The sequence below is a fragment of the Eptatretus burgeri genome, chromosome 3 (assembly GCF_056783735.1).
Source record: "Eptatretus burgeri isolate ZD-2024b chromosome 3, Ebu_testis_v1, whole genome shotgun sequence".
Taxonomy (NCBI): domain Eukaryota; kingdom Metazoa; phylum Chordata; class Myxini; order Myxiniformes; family Myxinidae; genus Eptatretus; species Eptatretus burgeri.
This window is the reverse complement of record NC_140963.1, coordinates 78,823,021-78,843,821: the sequence shown is the minus strand read 5'-3', so window position 1 is coordinate 78,843,821 and position 20,801 is coordinate 78,823,021. Positions and strand designations below refer to the sequence as shown.

Here is a 20,801-nt window from a genome sequence, read left to right as displayed (position 1 = left end):
TGCATTTTTTTTCTTTTCTTTTTTTTTCTGATTTTCTTTCTTTGATTTTTCTTTTTCTTTTTTTCATTTATTTATATTTTCATTTATGGATGTTTTTCCGACGATTCGGCACGCAAATTTCAGTTTTCAAAATAACCCAGAAGTTACCGATCTTTAATGTCAGTGAGTGAGCCAGTCAGTGGTTAGAAAGATATATACACATGACACACACACACATTAGTGTGTATGCTCACACATTGTAATCAATGATGAACAGAGCTTCCCCATCGTCTCAGGTCGCTCACCTGCATTTGATTTTTTTTCTTTCATTTATGGCCGCGTTCCGACGGTTCTGTGTTTTTCCTTGGTGTGTTGAATTCGATGTCCATCACAGCGCAAAATTTCCTTGCTTCCCCATTGTCTCAGGTCGCTCACGTACATTTTTTTTCATTTTTTATTTTCATTTATGGACGCTTTCAGATTGTTCTGTGATGGGTTTTTTTCCCCGGTGTCTGGGCTTCGATATCTGTCAGCACACAAAATCCAGCTTTCGACATCACACGGAAGCTACCAAACATTAACATGTCAGTGAGTCATAATGTTACATGTTATAAGGAGTTTTATATTTTGCATATATATCGATAGATGGATAGATATACATTACATATATATATATATATATATATATTATAGATGTATATATATATATATATATAGATGTATATATATATATATATATTTATATATATATTTTATAGATGTATATATATATATATATATATGTATACAATCTATGCATTATATTATGTACTAATATATATATATATATATATATATATATATATATATATATATATATATATATATATATATATATATATATTGTTCTGGAAATGGCCCTTAGGCTACTAAATATAGGATTAGCTCAGATCCCCCATTAAATGCATGTCAAGCTAGGCTATTTGGTAAAATGGACGTTACATGTGTGTCGGGAGATGTAAGAGGCTGTTTATTGTTTGTGCGGTGGTGGTGGATCGAGAGCTCCCTCTTCTTCCTTCCCCTCTCCGGACGATAGGCCCCACCCAGTCGGCTGAGGGGGCGTGGCCTGGAGAGGGAGGTGGAGCTTGGGGGAGGAGTTTGTCAGCTTCGTAAAGGGGAAGGAGTGAGTGGCTTCAAAGCGAGTGAATGAAGAAAAGACAGTGATGATTCTGCCGCGAGAGAAACTGGACTTGGGTGCGCCGGGTCTGCCTTCTGTGGCTTGGAGAAGCGAGCCAGGGCCGAAGGAAAAGCAGGGAAAGGACTGCAGGAAGTCTGTCTGCCCTCGGCAGCGAACCGAGACCTCTTGGAGTAGTTCAGTTTTGGGAGAAGTACAAAAACAGCAGTCGGTTTTGAGGCCACGAGCGCCGAAAGGAAAAAGGAAAGCGAGTGGTGCGATCGGCAGGGAGAGGACCTGGCTGCTGTGAGAGTCTGGAGTCGGCTTCGAGCAGATGTCATAGACAGGTTCAACCTGCATCTGACGACGGAGCCTTTGACTGTCCCTACTTACCTCACGGCTCGACGACGTCTTGGAATCCCATGGACCCAGCCTGCCGGAGGCCGGCACCTTAATTTGGCCTTGTCTGGTGAACAGGCCAGGCATGGACTTGTATGCTGGACCTTGAGAGAAAGCAGCTGAAACCCATCGTCGATCTGACGGTCTGGTGCAGTCGACCTCGCGGGGTTTGAACGCGCCGAGACTGCGTGCGTGGGCGCTGCTGGGAGCAAGACTACGACGCCTCCATTTCGCCACGTGGCAGTTCGAACTGGGGGCTCGAATCCGTGGACATCCGCTTGTTACGAGCGACATTCGTGCTTTTGACACTTTCCTCTCGTCCATGAAACATCACCAAGTACTCTGTCTTGTCTGCATGCTGTCTGTCTGTCTTGTCTGCATGTTGCTAAAGGTATATCTCAGTAGGGACCCCCTCAAAACCCATAATCCGTAGTTGCCTAGTTCCGAACAGATTATAGATTAATTAAAACATTGTCATGAATGTTTTGCTTGTGTTGTGTTCCCCGATGTTCCGCAATAAATCTGGTTGATTCGGATGAAGTTGCCGCTATGGATTAATTTGTGTCGCGTCGAGGAACGATCCGTTTGATTGGCATATAAAACCAAAATGGTTACAGACTGGCAGAAAACGCTCGGCATCTGACAAAACCAGTCTGTAACCGGGGTCTATTTCTCCAACTGGTAAGGTCCAGGATTACGTTGGTATCACGATTGAAGACGCGTGACCCGAGGCCTGTGCCGAGCCAGCTGGCGTTATAAACCCTGGAGATGGTGGTGGTGAGGGTGGCGCCAAGAGTCGGGTGAGAATCCCGCCACCGCTGAATCCTCAATATATACACACACGCAATAGCCCTATCTCTCAATGGTGAAAAATCACTTTAAAATTCTAGTAGCCGGATCTGGATCTTCACAAAAATCTAATCAGTTCGTCCTGTCACACATCCAACCTGCCCACCAAATTTCATCCGAATCAGTCCACAACTTTTTGAGATAATCGTGCTATATATATATATATATATATATATATATATATATATATATATATATATATATATATATATATATATATATATATATATATATATATATATATATATATATATATATATATATATATCAGTTTAGCCCTATCTCTCAATGGTGAAGAATAACTTTAAAAATTATCAGATCCGGATTCGGATCTTCACCAAAATTGAATCAATTCTTTCTTATCATACACCCAACATGTCCACCAAGTTTCATCCGGATCCGTTCACAACTTTTTGAGATACCGTTGTGGCCAAAAATATTGGCACCCTTGCACTGTTTTTAAATAATGCACCATTTCTTCCATAAAACTGTTGAAATTAATAAAAATATTTTGGAATCCACATATGTATTTCTTTGGTTTGCAGTGGAACAAAACAAAAAAAGTTGAAAAAAACTTATTATATCTTAGCTTATTCCACACACAAATCCTAAAATGGCATGGACAATATAATTAGCACCTTTTATAAGTTGTTAGAAATAATAAGATTTCAAGCAGGTGATTCTCCTTTACTTTGGAATTTAACTAACCTGTGGTGAGTTGCAGGTGTCTGCAATATAAATATCACTCATTCAACCAGTTTGAACGGAGAAAAGGAGTCATTCTGCTGTTTTGTGTCATTGTGTGTACTGTAATGAGCATGGAGAAAAGAAAGAAAACCAGAGAATTGTCTGAGGATGTCAGACACAAGATTATAGCCAAGCATGGACAATCTCAAGGCAGCAAGTCCATCTCCAGAGATCTTGATGTTTCTGTATCCACCGTACGCAATGTTATCAGGAAGTTTAAGGCCCATGGCACTGTAGCTAACCTCCCTAGACATGGCCGCAAGAGAAAACTTGATCGAAGGTTGCAGCGAAGGATTGTTTTAATGATGGAGAAAGCACCTCGATCAACTGCCAAACAGATTCAAGCTGACCTTCAGATACAAGGTCTGACAGTTTCAACTCGTACCATCCGTCACCAACTCAATGAAAGGGGGTTCTATGGGAGGAGACCCAGGAGGACCCCACTGCTGAGAGAGAGACATAAGAAAGCCCGACTGGAGATTGCCAAAACACACCTGAACAAGCAAAAAATCTTTCCAGGAGAATGTCCTATGGACAGATGAGACCAAATTAGAGCTTTATGGTAATGCACATCATCTCTGTTTAAGGAAAACAAAATGAAGCCTTCAAAGAAAAGAACACCTTCCCTGTAGTCAAACATGGAGGAGGTCCAGTGAAGTTTTGGGGTTGTTGTGCTGCATATTGTTGCAGAAATATAAACATATATATTGTTGCAGAAATGGTTCCTTGGGTTTGATATAGCATAGTTAATTCCAAATTGAGTGTTTGGAATAAGCATTTATTAATTAAACATTGAGGAGGTTCAGTGATGTTTTGGGGTTGCTGTGCTGCCTCTGGCACTGGTGCCTTGAATGTGTGCATGGCATCATGAAATCAGGAGATTGCCATGGCATTTTGTCACGCAATGTTCAACCCAGTGTCAGGAAGCCAGGTCTCCGTCGAAGGTCATGGGTTTTGCAGCAGGACAATGACCCCAAACACACTTCAACAAGGACAAATGTGTCCAAGAGCCACGTCCTAAAGGTTTTGTCTTCACCAGAAGAAGAAGAACAACAACAACAACAACGTGGAGCTCTCTTCGAGCCAGCATTCGCAACTCGACGCGGCTAAAAAGCACCCAGGAATGGTTCAAGCCAAAACGCTGGACTGTTCTGAAGTGGCCAGTAATGAGTCCAGGTCTAAATTCCATTGAACACCTGTGGGGAGATCTGAGAACAGCAGTTGGGAGAAGGCACCCTTCAAATCTGGGAAAACTGGAGCAGTTTGCACAAGACGAGTGAACAAACTACCAGTAGAGAGGTGTAGGAAGCTCATTCATGGCTACAGCATGTACTCGACTGCAGTTATTTTGTCCAAACGCTCTGCTACCAAATACTAAATCTAGGGTGTCAATAATTTTGTCAATGCCATTTCTTTTTATTTTCTGATTTAAATGGATATACGTATTAAGTTCTGAATCAAAAACAAAGGTTCTGTAATATTAACAGTGAAATAAAGAATTGTGGAAACCAAATACTTTTGTCAATTTCAACTTATTTTTTTGAGAAAATTGTGATTTTTTTTAAAGTGCAAGGGTGTCAATATTTTTGGCCATGGCTGTATCCTGCACACAAACAAACAAACAGACAGAAGGTGTGAAAACATATCCTCCTTCATCTTCGATGGTGGAGGTCATGAAAAAAATTCATGAAAATAATAAATCCAGCTGAGTGACCCAAAAAATGGGGAAGCATGTTAATTTTGCATGCCGATGGACATTGACGCCTATACACCAGGAAAAAAAATGGATCACAAAACCATCGGAAAGCATCCGTAAATGAAAATAAAAATAAAAATAAATACATAAAATAAAATGCATGTGAGCAACCCGAGACAATGAGGAAGCACGATTCATTTGCTTGCACAATGTGTGGACTTGCAATACACAATGTGTAAGCATACCCCGCTAGTATATACAATATATATATATATATATATATATATATATATATATATATATATATATATATATATATATATATATATATATATATATATATATATATATATATATATATATATATATATATATATATATATATACACACACACACACACATAGCAACATTTATCATCTCAGCTGCAACTTTAAATTGTTTTAAACAGGTAAAGGGTGGATGTGTGAGAGACCCACTGTAGCAAGTGTTGGTGTGGCATGGGGGTTCTTGGTCATCATTGCAGTTAAGCAGTGCTCAAAATGTATGTATATGTATATATATATATATATATATATATATATATATATATATATATATATATATATATATATATATATTGTTGCGGTCTTCGCGCCCGCCGGCGTGCGACGGCCACGTAACTCGAATCGCGGCACGTCGCCCACCGGACGGACAATCCAGTCGTGACCCTCTCGGACTAACGCCGGGAACCAGTCACGGGTGGACCTTTCGGTCTCACCGCGATCGAGCCAATCAGCCCCCGCGTGGGATAGGGTTGCTCGCCAAATTCGAACTACCTAAGTTCCCACGCGGAGGGTAGAGCCGGGCGATCGCACCTCGCCGCAGGTCGACTTCGGACACGGGCCATGGCGACCCGTTCCGTACTATCAGAATAACCGAGCGGTGTTATCGTCGACCTCGACGGTTCGATTAATTATCGGGCGTATTCAGCCCACTACCAACCCTTTACGTGAAGCAAGATGGGGATTCAATGAAGGAAAAGACGAAGCGAAGCGGGAGAACAGTTCAACAATAAAGCACATTTATTCGCGACGAACGGAAAGCACACAAATACAATTCCACCAAATGCACACAAAAAAAGAAAACACAATTCCATTTACACAAAAAAGCAAACATAAAAGTGAAAACACAGTGCAGAGCTAATACCGACTACCGAGCACACGGCAACACTTATACAATTCTACTTCACAGGCCGAGCGCCGACAACACATACCCAAAACCAAGGAAAAGAAATCCCCCAAGAATGAGGTAGGCCTGGGGCCGAGACCGGGTCGGGCCTACCCGTCTGGTGATGAGACGCGGAGCGCGATGGCCCCGCAACCCGCGTGCCTCGTGGACAGTGCCTGGCAGGGGGTGGGAACGGGGCCCCCTTGGTCGCACTATCTCAGCGCGGGGGAAACAGGAGGGGGTTGCTGATGCTCGGGGTATAGAGGATCTTTATTATATGCGACGAGCGTCTCCACCTCGGCCAGGTCGCGCTGTCGGCCTCCCTCGGGTGCAGCTTCCTGCACGACGCGAGCACCCCGTCTGGTGTCGCCGCCTTTCCACAGCTCCGTCCCCTCCGTTCCGACTCCAACGCACACGACGAGCAGCTCCACCGCCCGCGAAGTCTTGACCCTCTGCTTCCGACTCTCCTCTTCTTGACTCTCCGACCTCGTTCTGCTGACTCTCTCGTTCCGACTCTGACTGACGAACACCGTCCTTTTATCCCCCCGTAACTTCGCCTTTGACCCCCTCCCTTTGACCTTTCACCTCGCTCCCCATTGGCCCGAGAAAAAGTGGGCGTGAAGGCTTTTTGATCCACAAATTTGCATATATCGATCGTTCTGGAGGCGGGGCCAAATCGCCCCTCGCTCACCGATTGGACGGCAAAAGTGGGCGTGTGTCGTTTTTGATCCGTTTTTGAAGCAGAAAATCCGTGATTTTGTACACGCTGTTCGACGCGCGTTCTGCATGAGTCCAACACCGGTACCCATGAGTGGCGCGAGATGACGGTGATGCGATGGTGGCGAGTTGTGACGGTTGTGAGGTGTGCGTGAAGGTCGTGGCGGTTGTGGTGAAGCGGTGGTTGTGGTCGGTGGTTGATGTTGTGGTTGTGATCATGGCGGTTGGTCCAAAATAAAGATAGTAAAAGAAAAACGGCTATCCTGAAGAGTCGCAGCTCGCATAAATGACATGTATTCCCACTAGACAACGGGTTTGGGCCTAACTACACATGCACTTACCGAGATACCTCACCTAAGGGACCTGAATGGTGGTTTGCGAATCTGGTAACCACAACACTACCCCCTTCCCTTTTTACAGACTCGTCCCGAGTCGTCAAATTTTCGTGTGCCATCATGTGGTTTTCCCCTAGTACATTTTACCTACGGATCCCTGAGTGCGACATTCATGGTATTCGTGTCCCCAAAATAAATAACCTGAGGGCTGCGTAACTACCTAAACAAACTCACTCACACGGACGACTTAAATAAAATTGCCGGCGCTAGACAGACATGCCGGGGGCGCACTCATATGTACAGTACATCTTAACCTTAACTTACAAATTTTACACTAAACCATGGCCCAGGATCATTGAACTCTGCAAAAGAAAGCAGTTAGCAGGGAGCCAGGCTGCCCACATGCAGTCTCTGGCTCAAACAATGCAGGTGACAGGGAACGTGGCTGGCTGCTCACACGCAGTCCAAGGCCTTCCCTTTTGAACTGAACTCAGTGAACCACAACGGTGCTTGGGCTGCACAACGCAGTCTCCGTGCCAGCTCAAGTGGCACACGCAATGAGCACAACGAATGGATGCATGGACACAAACACGGTGCACGGGCCGCCACTGCAGCCAAAAGCAAAAATTGAACGGGGCTGGTTAACAGGGGCAGTGGGCATGGCATGGCAAAGGCAGCAGGCAAACACAGCCCGCAGAAGAAGGCCGCTGCAGGCAAACACAGCCGGCAGATGAACTGGCCGGCACAGGCCTTGAAGAAAAACAGCCAGCCGGCAGATGAAGTGGGCCGGCACAGGCCTTGCAGCACAGCAGCTGCAGACGATCCAGCCGGCACAGACCTTGCAGCAAAATAACAGCTGCCTATCAAGTGGGCCGGCACGCCGTTCAGTGGAGGTTGGTGGAGGGAGTGCGGTGGTGCTGGCCACTTGGAAGGCGGGCTCGGACCTACCTACCTGTCTCCCTCCCAACCTATCGCCTTTGCCTGTCACTGTACATACCCACTCCCTTAATTTGTCAAACCCCAATTTAGCCCCAACTTTTTTTTTTTTTTTTTTTTTTTTTTTTTTTTTACTTCCCCACTATAAATCGCCCCCTAACCCCCTTTATCGTCCTTGTTCGGCTAACCTATTCTGTCACCTAGCCTACTCCCAACCCCTACGTTCCCTTCCCGGAGGGGAACAAGGGAGAGCTAACGTCCTGTGTCGAGGCCCAACTCAAGCCTCAGAATGGCCTCCCCAGAGTTCGGCGATCTTAACACCAAGTGGGTCCAGCGGCCCACAACGACAGCGAGGGGATGGATGGTGCGGAGGGGTACATCTCCTAATCTACCCTAACCATTTAACTGTTAAACGCCCCGGGCTTTCAACAAGCGCCTCTCGCTTAAACTATTGGTTCTAACAACCCAGATTCCCGTCGCCTGTGTTGGTGTCCTCACAATTTCGGGCCTCGCCCCCCAATTTTCTCTCCGTGCCCTCACACGGTCTCCTGGCTGGGACACGTGGCTCCCTTTGGCAGGCACGACCCTCTGCCGAATCTCCCGCTATGGCACCCCCGGGCACTACACTGCCTCCGAGCCTACCAGCTCCCTAACACCAGGGAGTGCCCCCTATGGCACCTCCCCTGAAACGCACACGTGGCAGGCTGGCCTCCCGGGCCCCTTTCCGAGGGTCACCCATGCCCACAACACTGCCCACGCGGCTAATGGCGCCCCGGGCCCCCGCACCAAGCAGGCGCACCCGTGCCCACTACGCTATCCCGGCCCCCCATGGGCCCATGGCCTACCGCGGCCGACTAGCCTGGTGCCCGGGGTACCCACTCAGCGATACCCACCTTTCGCAGCCACGCTCCCAAGCCCGTCAACAGGGCTCCTGCACCCCTCCAAATGGGTCTCGAGCCTACTTTCCCACCAACAACAAAACGACCTCCATTTTTCAATTTGACTAACCCCCTAACTCACTTTATACTGACCCCGGGGTCCCTTGGGCGGGAGTCACTCCTCCCCCCAATCACTCATCGCACCATGCATTCCCCATTCACTCCACACACACAGACCCGCTGGCCTCACTCACTCACCAAGCACATGCCTCACAACTCACCAACTCTTCAACACACACACCGCTGAACTCTGCCATCCTTCTAACTACCTCCCCTAACTAACTCGTGCTCCCACGTCGTCCCTTACACTATAGCACGTTCCTTTTAACACGACGTAGCTAAGCTACGTCCCCTCTACACATTCACAAGTCTGTCACGGTCTCCAAACTCAAAAATTCATTTTATTTCCCAACCTAAATCTCGCTACAATCCCTCTATCTAATCCATTCCACGGACTCCATGAGGACTTACCCCCTGCCCCATGAAGTCGGTCTAACTAAGCTAACCCTTCCCCCTAACTAGTTTTCATCCTGTGCCCAGGTAAGGGGGTCTTTCACCCCTTGCCCAGGAATCCTGTACACCCGAAAGTGAGGCTTGGTTTTTTTTCATGCGCAGCACCTGCGCGGCAACTCAGAGCTCGCGCACTTTGCACCTGGCCGTGACGTCATGCAGCTGCACGTGTTCCTCGTCCCTCCTTGGACGGTGCCATCCGGCAGAGATACCCCTCCTGCCGGATTCCAACCCCACGTGCAGCCATGACGTCACCGTGCGCAGAAAAAACAAGCCCCAAGTCTCGAGGGTTCCCCACGCGAACACATGTGCTTTGCCCGTTGGAGCTTAACACACACGATCGCGTGGAGAACCCGTCCGGTCCAAATCCATTTACCTGCCTAAACTTTGTCCGTCCGCGGGATCGGCAAATCCACCGCGTGCGTTTCCGGACCGGGACTTCACTCTCGCAAGCGAGCACGTGGTGGTCTCGTGCGTTGCACAGCACGAACCGCGTGCTCACTGCTGGGTGAACCCGGCACGGTCCTCGAAACAACTACAGCCGCTACTCGGCTTTCTCTCTTTACATGTCGCCGTCGTCGCCTCCATTCCACACACGCATACCTGCGTGTTACGACGCACACAGTCCACTCAATCACATTCACACCGGGAGACGCGGCTGCGTGCTCCCGCATGCCAACCGACATCTCCCTCACATACCGCTCTCTCACACACACGGTCTCCCTTGCACACAGTGACCTTGCACACGGCCGTTCACTCACGCGTGCGGGGGCACTCACCCGCGGTGCCTCACTCGCACTCCGTGCCTCATCCACACACGCAGGGGCACTCACCCGCGGTACCTCACTCATACACACGGCGACACTCACACACGCGGTCTCTTCCACACACGGTGCCTCACCCACGCACAGCGTGCTGGGAAGCACGTACTCCGGCACCATCGCCACCACACCACTCACACGTGGTGCCTCACTCATACTGGCCGTTTCACTCACACACACGGCCTCACTCACACACGGTGCCCCATCCACACCCGGCGTGCTGGGAAGCACGCACTCTGGCACCATCGCCACCACACCACTCACACGTGGTGCCTCATTCATACTGGCCGTTTCATCCACACACACGGCCTCTCTCACACACGGTGCCTCATCCACACACGGCGTGCTGGGAAGCACGCACTCTGGCACCATCGCCACCACACCACTCACACACGGGGTCGCTTCCACACACGGGGACGCACTCACACCTTGCACCACACACACAGGGACAACCACACTGGGGATTCGTGTCCCCACAAGGGTCTCCGGGGCCTCTATACCCCCCAAGCTCTCCGTGCACCCGTCCACAGCACTCGTCCCCTCAACCTCGCAAAACACGACCGAACTCACCTGGTCGTGACTCGCCTCAAGGGGGCATACTCCCTCCCCTCGTTCCTGGAGGAGGCCATCCCGCTGCTCGCACCGGGTCCCTACACGCTCCGCGAGCTCACCCCATTATCCTCCACTACCTCCGTGTGTGTGTGTGCGTCACTTACCCCATCTTCATCGTGTAGTCTTCCCTCTATTTTTTCTGTCTCCCGTGTCTCTGCCAACTCTTCACCCTTTACCTCCCTTGTCTCAACTATTATTTCCTTTGTCGTCACCTCCTCTCTCCTCTCACACCTTTTCGTCTCCCCATTTAATTTTTCCCTTTCCCTCATCCTCACCACCCTCGCCCAACACGTTCCACGAATTATTTTTTTACCCGCCTCCACCCCGCCCCTGTCACCCCTTCCACCCCCACCCAGCTCGTTTGCTCCCACACGTGAAGTCGCCATTCCCAGCTCCCTGGTCACGGCCTTCATGCCCGCCTGCAGGCATCGGCCCATGTTCTGCGTCTCACCCCGCAGCTCTTTCATTTCTTTCCTGATTTGCTGTGTATTAGCATCCATCGTCGTTTTCACTTCATTCATTTGCTTGTTCATTTCGTTTTTCATTTCATTTGTATTTGTATCCATCTTTTCGTTCATGTCTTTCATTTCATTTGTATTTGTATCCATCGTCGTTTTCACTTCATTCATTTGTTTGTTCATTGCCGCCAGCATGGCATAGCTGGGACCATGTTGGATGCACTCAGCTGAGCCGTTTCGGCAAGGGTTGGGGAAGGGTCTTGGTGGAGAGGGGGGGGAAAGGTGTCATACCGCCGCGCGCGCTGCCGCACCCACCTCGGGCCCTGGGTTCAGTTGGGCGAGTCCGTGTTCCTGCACAATCAACATTTCCTGCTCGGGGATTCCATCCTGGACCATGGACTCTACATTATTACACATATACATTTCTAATACCCCCGGCTCCCGCTCGTCTTGAGACGCCATCTTGCTTCTCGTGAAGGGTTAATTTGCTCGCTCGTAATTTGGAGGGAATCGGGGGTCGCTTCTCTCACCCCTGGACCGATTCCCGTGAATTTCGCTGGAGACAGGAGAGCCTGTTGTCCCGCTCTCCAATACCAGTGCCGCGAGGGGGGCGATGAGTGTATATCGCCCGTCCTGACACCAGTGTTGCGGTCTTCGCGCCCGCCGGCGTGCGACGGCCACGTAACTCGAATCGCGGCACGTCGCCCACCGGACGGACAATCCAGTCGTGACCCTCTCGGACTAACGCCGGGAACCAGTCACGGGTGGACCTTTCGGTCTCACCGCGATCGAGCCAATCAGCCCCGCGTGGGATAGGGTTGCTCGCCAAATTCGACCTACCTAAGTACCCACGCGGAGGGTAGACCGGGCGATCGCACCTCGCCGCAGGTCGACTTCGGACACGGGCCACTTAAGCGACCCGTTCCGTACTATCAGAATAACCGAGCGGTGTTATCGTCGACCTCGACGGTTCGATTAATTATCGGGCGTATTCAGCCCACTACCAACCCTTTACGTGAAGCAAGATGGGGATTCAATGAAGGAAAAGACGAAGCGAAGCGGGAGAACAGTTCAACAATAAAGCACATTTATTCGCGACGAACGGAAAGCACACAAATACAATTCCACCAAATGCACACAAAAAAAGAAAACACAATTCCATTTACACAAAAAGCAAACATAAAAGTGAAAACACAGTGCAGAGCTAATACCTACTACCGAGCACACGGCAACACTTATACAATTCTACTTCACAGACGGCGCCGACAACACATACCCAAAACCAAGGAAAGAAATCCCCCAAGAATGAGGTGAGGCCTGGGGCCGAGACCGGGTCGGGCCTACCCGTCTGGTGATGAGACGCGGAGCGGCGATGGCCCCGCAACCCGCGTGCCTCGTGGACACTCCCTGGCAGTCGTGGCAACGGCGCCCACTTGGTCGCACTATCTCAGCGCGGGGGGAAACAGGAGGGGGTTGCTGATGCTCGGGGTATAGAGGATCTTTATTATATGCGACGAGCGTCTCCACCTCGGCCAGGTCGCGCTGTCGGCCTCCCTCGGGTGCAGCTTCCTGCACGACGCGAGCACCCCCTCGTCTGGTGTCGCCGCCTTTCCACAGCTCCGTCCCCTCCGTTCCGACTCCAACGCACACGACGAGCAGCTCCACCGCCCGCGAAGTCTTGACCCTCTGCTTCCGACTCTCTTCTTGACTCTCCGACCTCGTTCTGCTGACTCTCTCGTTCCGACTCTGACTGACGAACACCGTCCTTTTATCCCCCCCGTAACTTCGCCTTTGACCCCCTCCCTTTGACCTTTCACCTCGCTCCCCATTGGCCCGAGAAAAAGTGGGCGTGAAGGCTTTTTGATCCACAAATTTGCATATATCGATCGTTCTGGAGGCGGGGCCAAATCGCCCCTCGCTCACCGATTGGACGGCAAAAAGTGGGCGTGTGTCGTTTTTGATCCGTTTTTGAAGCAGAAAATCCGTGATTTTGTACACGCTGTTCGACGCGCGTTCTGCATGAGTCCAACACCGGTACCCATGAGTGGCGCGAGATGACGGTGATGCGATGGTGGCGAGTTGTGACGGTTGTGAGGTGTGCGTGAAGGTCGTGGCGGTTGTGGTGAAGCGGTGGTTGTGGTCGGTGGTTGATGTTGTGGTTGTGATCATGGCGGTTGGTCCAAAATAAAGATAGTAAAAGAAAAACGGCTATCCTGAAGAGTCGCAGCTCGCATAAATGACATGTATTCCCACTAGACAACGGGTTTGGGCCTAACTACACATGCACTTACCGAGATACCTCACCTAAGGGACCTGAATGGTGGTTTGCGAATCTGGTAACCACAACAATATATATATAGATAATTGTTTTTATAACCTCTGAGTGTACTTTACAAATGATTACCATGAATGAGTTGTAAATGACAAACAGCAATTATTTTAATCCCTATGTTTGACAGACTGTGGCTTACACATACATAAACAGTGTGTGGGATCACTGGGGGGAAACTGCACAACCAACATTGCTGTTCGAGAGATGTCTCCCTTCTCGAGCCCAACCATTAGGCCACTGGAAGAGCTGGCACAGCGTCCACCAATCCTGGATCTTTGCATCGTGGAAATCGAATCACGAGGTCACATCAACACATATCATGGAGGTTCTAATTCATTAAAGTTATCTTGTCCTTTCTTCTGGCAAAGTGCAGCATTGTTCATTATTGTCTGAAGTAATCCTAGGTTTATTATTTATTGCCCAGTCACTCCAATTTCCGAGAATGTTTTTGTTGAACCAGCACTTCCCAAACCTCATTATTGGCAAATCGCTTTGTATTGGTGAATATATATATACAAACACACTGACACACACACACACACACACACACACACACACACACACACACACACACACACACACACACACACACACACACACACACACACACACACACACACACACACACACATATTTATTGTTGCAGAAATGGTTCCTAGGGTTTAAGATAGCATAGTTAATTCCATATTGACTGTTTGAAATAAGCATAAAGTAATTAAAAGTCATTTCAGATGTGTGTCACTAATTTATGCAAGAAAACAATAATTGTAAAAAAATTTAAAAATAAAAAAAAAAACAAGTAAAAACAGAGGGATGCAATCTCCAAAATTTTTTTAAAAACCAAACAAGGTAGGAATGACACCACATTTTGATGCTACAATAGGACACCACAATCCTCATGGATTACCATCACGAGCAGAGTACCCGCCCTACAGGCGATGTTGTTCCAAGGTTGCAACACGTTCTTCTCTTGCATACCTATATTTGGGCAGTGTATTGGCAACTGACAGCTCTGTATAGGCAAAAAATAACCCGGGTTACATACATGAAGCAAAAACGTACCTACTGTGTATAATTCGTAACACCTCACGGCACTGGAAAACATGGGGACAGGAATACTACACTGTCAAGTTGCGTCCCCCCTCGCCCCCCCCCCCGCACCTTCACACCCCCAAGACCACTGACAAAGATAAAAACACACCAATACATAAATTGGGGTCATGCTGATCCTCTGTAGCAAGTCTGGATGCAATTAGCCCAGAACTGTAGGAGGAATAGCACGACAAACAAACAAACAAACAAACAAACAAACACCAGTCAGTGAATTATTGTTAGGATTATACACACATATGATATGTGACATATTATTCATATTATACACACATTATACATGATGTATTATTCATATTATACATACATATGATATGTGACTTATTATTCATATTATGCACACATATACGTGGTGTATTATATTATTCATATTATGCACACATATTATATGTTTTGTATTATTCATATTGTTATGTTTGTGGGGGTAGATGGAAGAATCTAATAGGGAATATAGTATTGTGTCGAGTTACTTGGTCCATGGACGAGTAGGAGGCATCTCGATGTGAGTAAGTAGGGAACCTGTGAGCTTAAGTGTTACATGTCACCACATGAGGGGTAGTGCTGTGTTAATTAGCCGAGGGAGTAGGAATAAGTTCCACAGTGTGTGATTGCCCTCTGTGACTTTTCCCTATGTCTTTATAACCAAAACCATGAAGGGGAATAAGTAAACGTGCCAGCGGGGAGAAAGCCCTGTCTTCAAAGGTTGACAACAAGCGAAGTCACGTCCCCGAGGGACGATTGATGGGCGTTACATCAGAAGCTAGCCGAGTAGGAGAAGCTCCACCTTCCTGGGTTTCGTGTGAACAGGCCTCTCCCCGGAGGCTGAGGATAAATAGGACAAAGTAGAAAGGCGTGATCAGAGAGAAAGGCAAGTTGCGCATTTTAAGAGGAAAAAGGAGTTGGCTTGCACATTTTAGGAGAGCCGTGCTCAGTAGGCTGGACATGTTGAGAGGCATCGGACGCAGGAGGGTTGTGCATTTTGTGGAGAGCCGTGATCAGAGTGGAGGCACGAGGCACATCGTTTGAAGATGCGAGGTTTGAAGAGGTGAGCGCACACCGAGGAAGACGACATGGCCATTGAATTTGTGTTGAGGTGATTTGGCTTGCTTGGTGAAGTAAGACGCTGGCCTTTTGCTTTTGGTCGGGTCGGTGAGGACGATTGGAGCACTTGAAGCCGTTACACTGGGGCTTTGAGCCTTGATGTGGAGTGCCACTCGCGGATTGCCTGGCATGCGTTCGTCCCGCTGTGAGCGAAGCGCCTCGATTCCAGTTCCACAAGGATCAGCTCTGGGCCAAGCTAAGTGCAGGAATAGTTAAAAAGGAAGGTTTTTCTTTTCATTTTGTGTTCCTTTTGTCTGTATTTGAGTCTATGTGAGAGGTGCCTTGACTGTTTGATCTATTTACTTCACTATTATCATTACCTTTTGAATTATTGTCCGTTGTAAATATTCATTTATTTTCATGAAATGTATTCCTTTTAAGAAACTGCAGCCGTGTGCTGTCCTGGTGCAGCACCCTGTGCTGTGCTCCTCCTGGGTGGATCGTCTCTCCGCCATTACACCCTGTTAACGTGTGCACATCAATCTTCAACTCTCTGTTGTAGCCTTCAAGGGATATAATAAGCTTTGCCATCTGACCAGGTTGGGGTAAAAACCCCTGGACATGACAATATTTTACACACTAGCAGATACCCGTCTATGAAGAGTATGGGGGACAGGACGGATCACAATACTCGGTTACGGTAGTTTCTTTGGATGTTTTGCGCCGTATTCAACAGCTCAGTTCATATTGGTGGTGTGTCTGGGTGCCCTTGGTAGCATTTGAGACCGGTCGCTTTAGATTGTTGGCCTTGACACATTGTGCCGGATGAGTAACACGAACGATTTGACGTATTCATCGTTTCTATATTACCTCCATCAACAGATTAACAACATGGCAGGATAAAAGTAGTAAATGCTGAGTTGAACAAACGTCCTGAACTCATGGACTTGGTTAAGTAAAGCACGTCGTCTGGGACCCAGCCGTCGGTTTGCCGCCAAACGCTGCTGATTGTGACATCATCGATTCCCTCTTTTAAAATTCTATCTATATTCGATTTTTTTGAATCCGCTATCACCTGCATAAATACATGGAACACATAATGTGAAGATTTCGAAAGTATGAACAGAATATGTTCGGGGAAAAGTGTGTTAGAAGTTCCAAGCTCTCACCCATTATATTATGATATATTATACGTGACGTATTATTGAGATAAAACACACATATTATACGTGACGCATTATTCGTATTATACGTGACATCACACATATTATAGATGACACATCACACATATTATAGATGACACATCACACATATTATAGACTAGTAGTAATGCCCGGCGTTGCTCGGGCTTTCTTGCAAATTTCCTGAATAGCTGTTAGCGGTTAGGGGTTGCGGTTAGGGGTTAGGGTTAGCGGTTAGGGTTAGGGTTGCAGTTAGGGTTAGGGTGAGCGGTTAAGGTTAGGGTTAGGGTTAGCTGTTAGGGTTAGGGTTAGGGTTAGCTGTTCGGGTTAGGGTTAGTGTTAGGGTAGCTAACCCTAACCCTAACACTAACTCAAACCCTAACCCTAACCCTAACAGCTTGGCGTAGCGGAGGTAAACAGCGCCCGGGGCAAAGTGTAAATTTGCGTCCCCCGTAGGCCTTCAACTTGAGTGGATTTGAATGGAAAATCCCATAAGGGATATCGATTTATCGATTTTTTTTGAATATCGGAAGTGTTATGGAAAAATTTTTTTATAGCCAATGACCTAAGTTGGACCAAAAGCCATAATCGTACCGAATTTGAATGGAATCCGTTGGAGTTTGTGAAAATGCATCAAAACGAATTTTGAGGGGCCTCTTAAGGAAGACAATAATATCATTAGTATATGTGTCAAATCTTGTTTCATTTCATGCAGTAACAAAAATCTGATGGTGGAACAAAGAAAGGGGCGTGCCGAAATATTAATATAGATGACACATCACACATATTATCGGTGACACATCACACAGATTACATGTGATACATCACAGAGATTACATGTGACACATCACACAGATTACATGTGACACATCACACAGATTACACGTGACACTTCACACAGATTACACGTGACATCACACAGATTACACGTGACACATCACACAGATTACACGTGATACATCACACATATAAGTGACACATCACACAGATTATAGGTGACACATCACACAGATTATAGGTGACACATCACACAGATTATAGGTGACACATCACACAGATTATAGGTGACACATCACACAGATTACATGTGACATATCACACAGATTACACGTGACACATCACACAGATTACACGTGACATATCACACATATTATAAGTGACACATCACACAGATTATAGGTGACACATTCCACAGATTACACGTGACACATCACACAGATTATACGTGACACATCACACATATTATAGGTGACACATCACACATATTACACTTGACATCACACAGATTACACGTGACACATCACACAGATTATACGTGACACATCACATAGATTATATGTGACGTATAACATAGTACAAGCATATTATATGTAACATCTTACACATACTACCTGCATTTGGGTTACTTTTTATTTGGAGGTTGGTGGCGGGATTTGCACTCCCGTCACCGTAAAACCCCTCATTCCACAAGACATACTGAAAGCATTTTTTAAAATCTGAAAACTCACTCCGTGGGAGTACCTCCTATGCAGCTGCCATTAGCAGGGCAGCTCATCGGATGATGCGATTGGGGCAAAACCTTCGCGACCCCCAATATTTGATCATAGGAGGGAAACCATGGGGTAGCCTTGCCGGGTCAGATTGCAGTTTGGCGGGGGTGGTGCTGAGGTGTCATGCACCAGACGGCGGTCTATTTGGGTTAATCTGAGGCGGTCCCTTCAGGTGGGTGCCTGGAATGTCCTATCCCAAAGAGAGGATGATCACCTGTCTCTGTTATCATCTGACCTCAAGCGTTTGGACAAAGGTATCGCAGCACTCTCTGAGGTTGAGAGACCGGATTGCGGCGAGATCATAGCAGGTGGTTACACCTACTATTAGTCTGGTCGCTCTGATGGTTACTACACTCAAGGAGTTGCTGTAGCTGTGTCCAATAAGCTGACTCCAATGATAATTGAGGTAATACTGGTCAACGAGCATATTATGAGACGAAGGATTTGTCACTCCTGTCATTTCCCTGGTCTCTGTAAATGCTCCAACTGAGGCGAGTCATTTCACTGTGAAGGACACGTTCTATGCCACACTCGAATCTGTGGTTGATCAGTGCCCCAGGTGAGATACTCCTCTAGTCTTAGGGGATTTCAATGCATCGACTGGAAATGATAGGGATGGTTATGAGATGTGTGTTGGTCCCCATCGGTCTGGAACTGTGAGCCAGAACAGCACTAAGTTCCTTGACTTTGCAAGAAGTCATGGACTTAGGGTGGCTGGTTCATGGTTTCAGTGCCCACAGGCTCATCTCTGGACTTGGTATTCCAACGCTGGTGGTGTGGCAAAGTACATTGACCATGTGCTCGATGGAGGATGATCCAGAACTGCAGGGTCTACCAGAATGCTCAGTTCCTCAATACTGACTGCAGGCTTGTTGTAACAGCTCTGAAGTTGCACCTTAAATCCAGGAGAATGGTACCATCCCAGCCTTGGCTGGATGTTGGCAAGCTCAAGGATGAGGGGTTGCTGAAGAGTTTGCAAGCAGGCTGAGTGGAAATTCGGGGGGTCTGGGTGCTTTGGAAGACCCTGAAAAGTTGTGGAGTGCCTTCAAGACCACCGTCCTTGATGTTGCTGGGAGATGACTTGGACCTCACCGTAGGGCCAAGAATGACTAATAATTTTGTCTCTCAAGGGACACTGGATACTGTAGATACAGATACACAATGTCAGTACAATTTCACAATTTTTTTGAACAAACACACAGATTTCTATGTGCACGCACAGGAGATTCAGTCAGAGTCACTCCAGATCTCTCAACATAATTGGAGAATCTTAATCTTTATATCGTTTCCAGTAAGACACAGTTTTTATAATTTTCTGACACTGACGCCAGTTCGCCCGGTCTTGACAATTTCCAGGTGAACCTTATCTTCAGTCTTCTTTGCCAGCTCCTGCTTAAATGGTTGGAACACATTAAAATCCAGACATATTAATCACACAGAATGCTCTCTCCCTCTATCGAGTGCAGCCTGTGGCTGCTGGTTGCATCATTGGTTGGGACACGACTATGCCGCTGCAGTGTCTCCCTTACCAGTACACTGGTACTCATTTTGCCGACCTCGGAAGGATGACAGGCTGAGTCAACCTCCTGGTGTATATTAATTCAGCGGCCAACGGGGCTTGAACTCAGGACCCTAGGATCCCAAGCCGCCACCCTAACCACTAAGCCAACACCAGGCTTAGCACAGAATGCTGGAATGACGTCAAATGCCAACTCCAATGGCCATTAAAACAAGTTTCCATCTTATGTAGGTTAAAAGTCAGTCTGCTTCTCCCAAAACTGGGAAGATATATTATCTTGAAGTGACTATAGCTTAGTGGATACATCTGGACATTTTCTTAAATCCACATTCCAACTTGTTTGTGTCTTTTATAAACATTCTCAAGATAGTTTTACATGACAGGCAATTCTTCTTTATATTCAACTTATTGGCAAAGTTCAACTTGTTTACACATTTGATATACAGCTGATCTTTCCACACAGAGAAATATAATTATGTTACTTCCAAATGGATACATACTTAAAACCTCAGATCATATTTGAGTACATTTTATTTCAGGATTAATATCTTTTATTTTAATATCAAATTTAATCATCCTCAATTTATTTCTTTTATCACCCCCAAACTCATCATGATAAAATGTATCGACAATACCATTGACCAGAGTCGCAGAGCCAGGCTGAATGGCAGAGCTGAGCTGTTCAGGGAGCTGAGGCATAAAACTGAACGT

The 20,801-nt window shown here is 47.1% G+C and overlaps 1 protein-coding gene across 4 annotated transcripts in view; it reads left to right on the top strand.

The window, feature by feature from the left end:
- The window catches only part of CHN1 (chimerin 1), a 65,565-nt gene that overhangs the window by 24,058 nt on the left and 20,706 nt on the right, over positions 1-20,801 (top strand). For 2 of the 4 annotated variants that reach the window (XM_085874159.1, XM_085874158.1), the window contains exon 3: positions 13,817-14,014. In XM_085874159.1, coding sequence (XP_085730285.1) covers positions 13,817-14,014 — 198 coding nt within the window. The remainder of the gene's footprint in view (positions 1-13,816; positions 14,015-20,801) is intronic. The other 2 variants (XM_085874161.1, XM_085874160.1) reach the window with 1 other exon arrangement.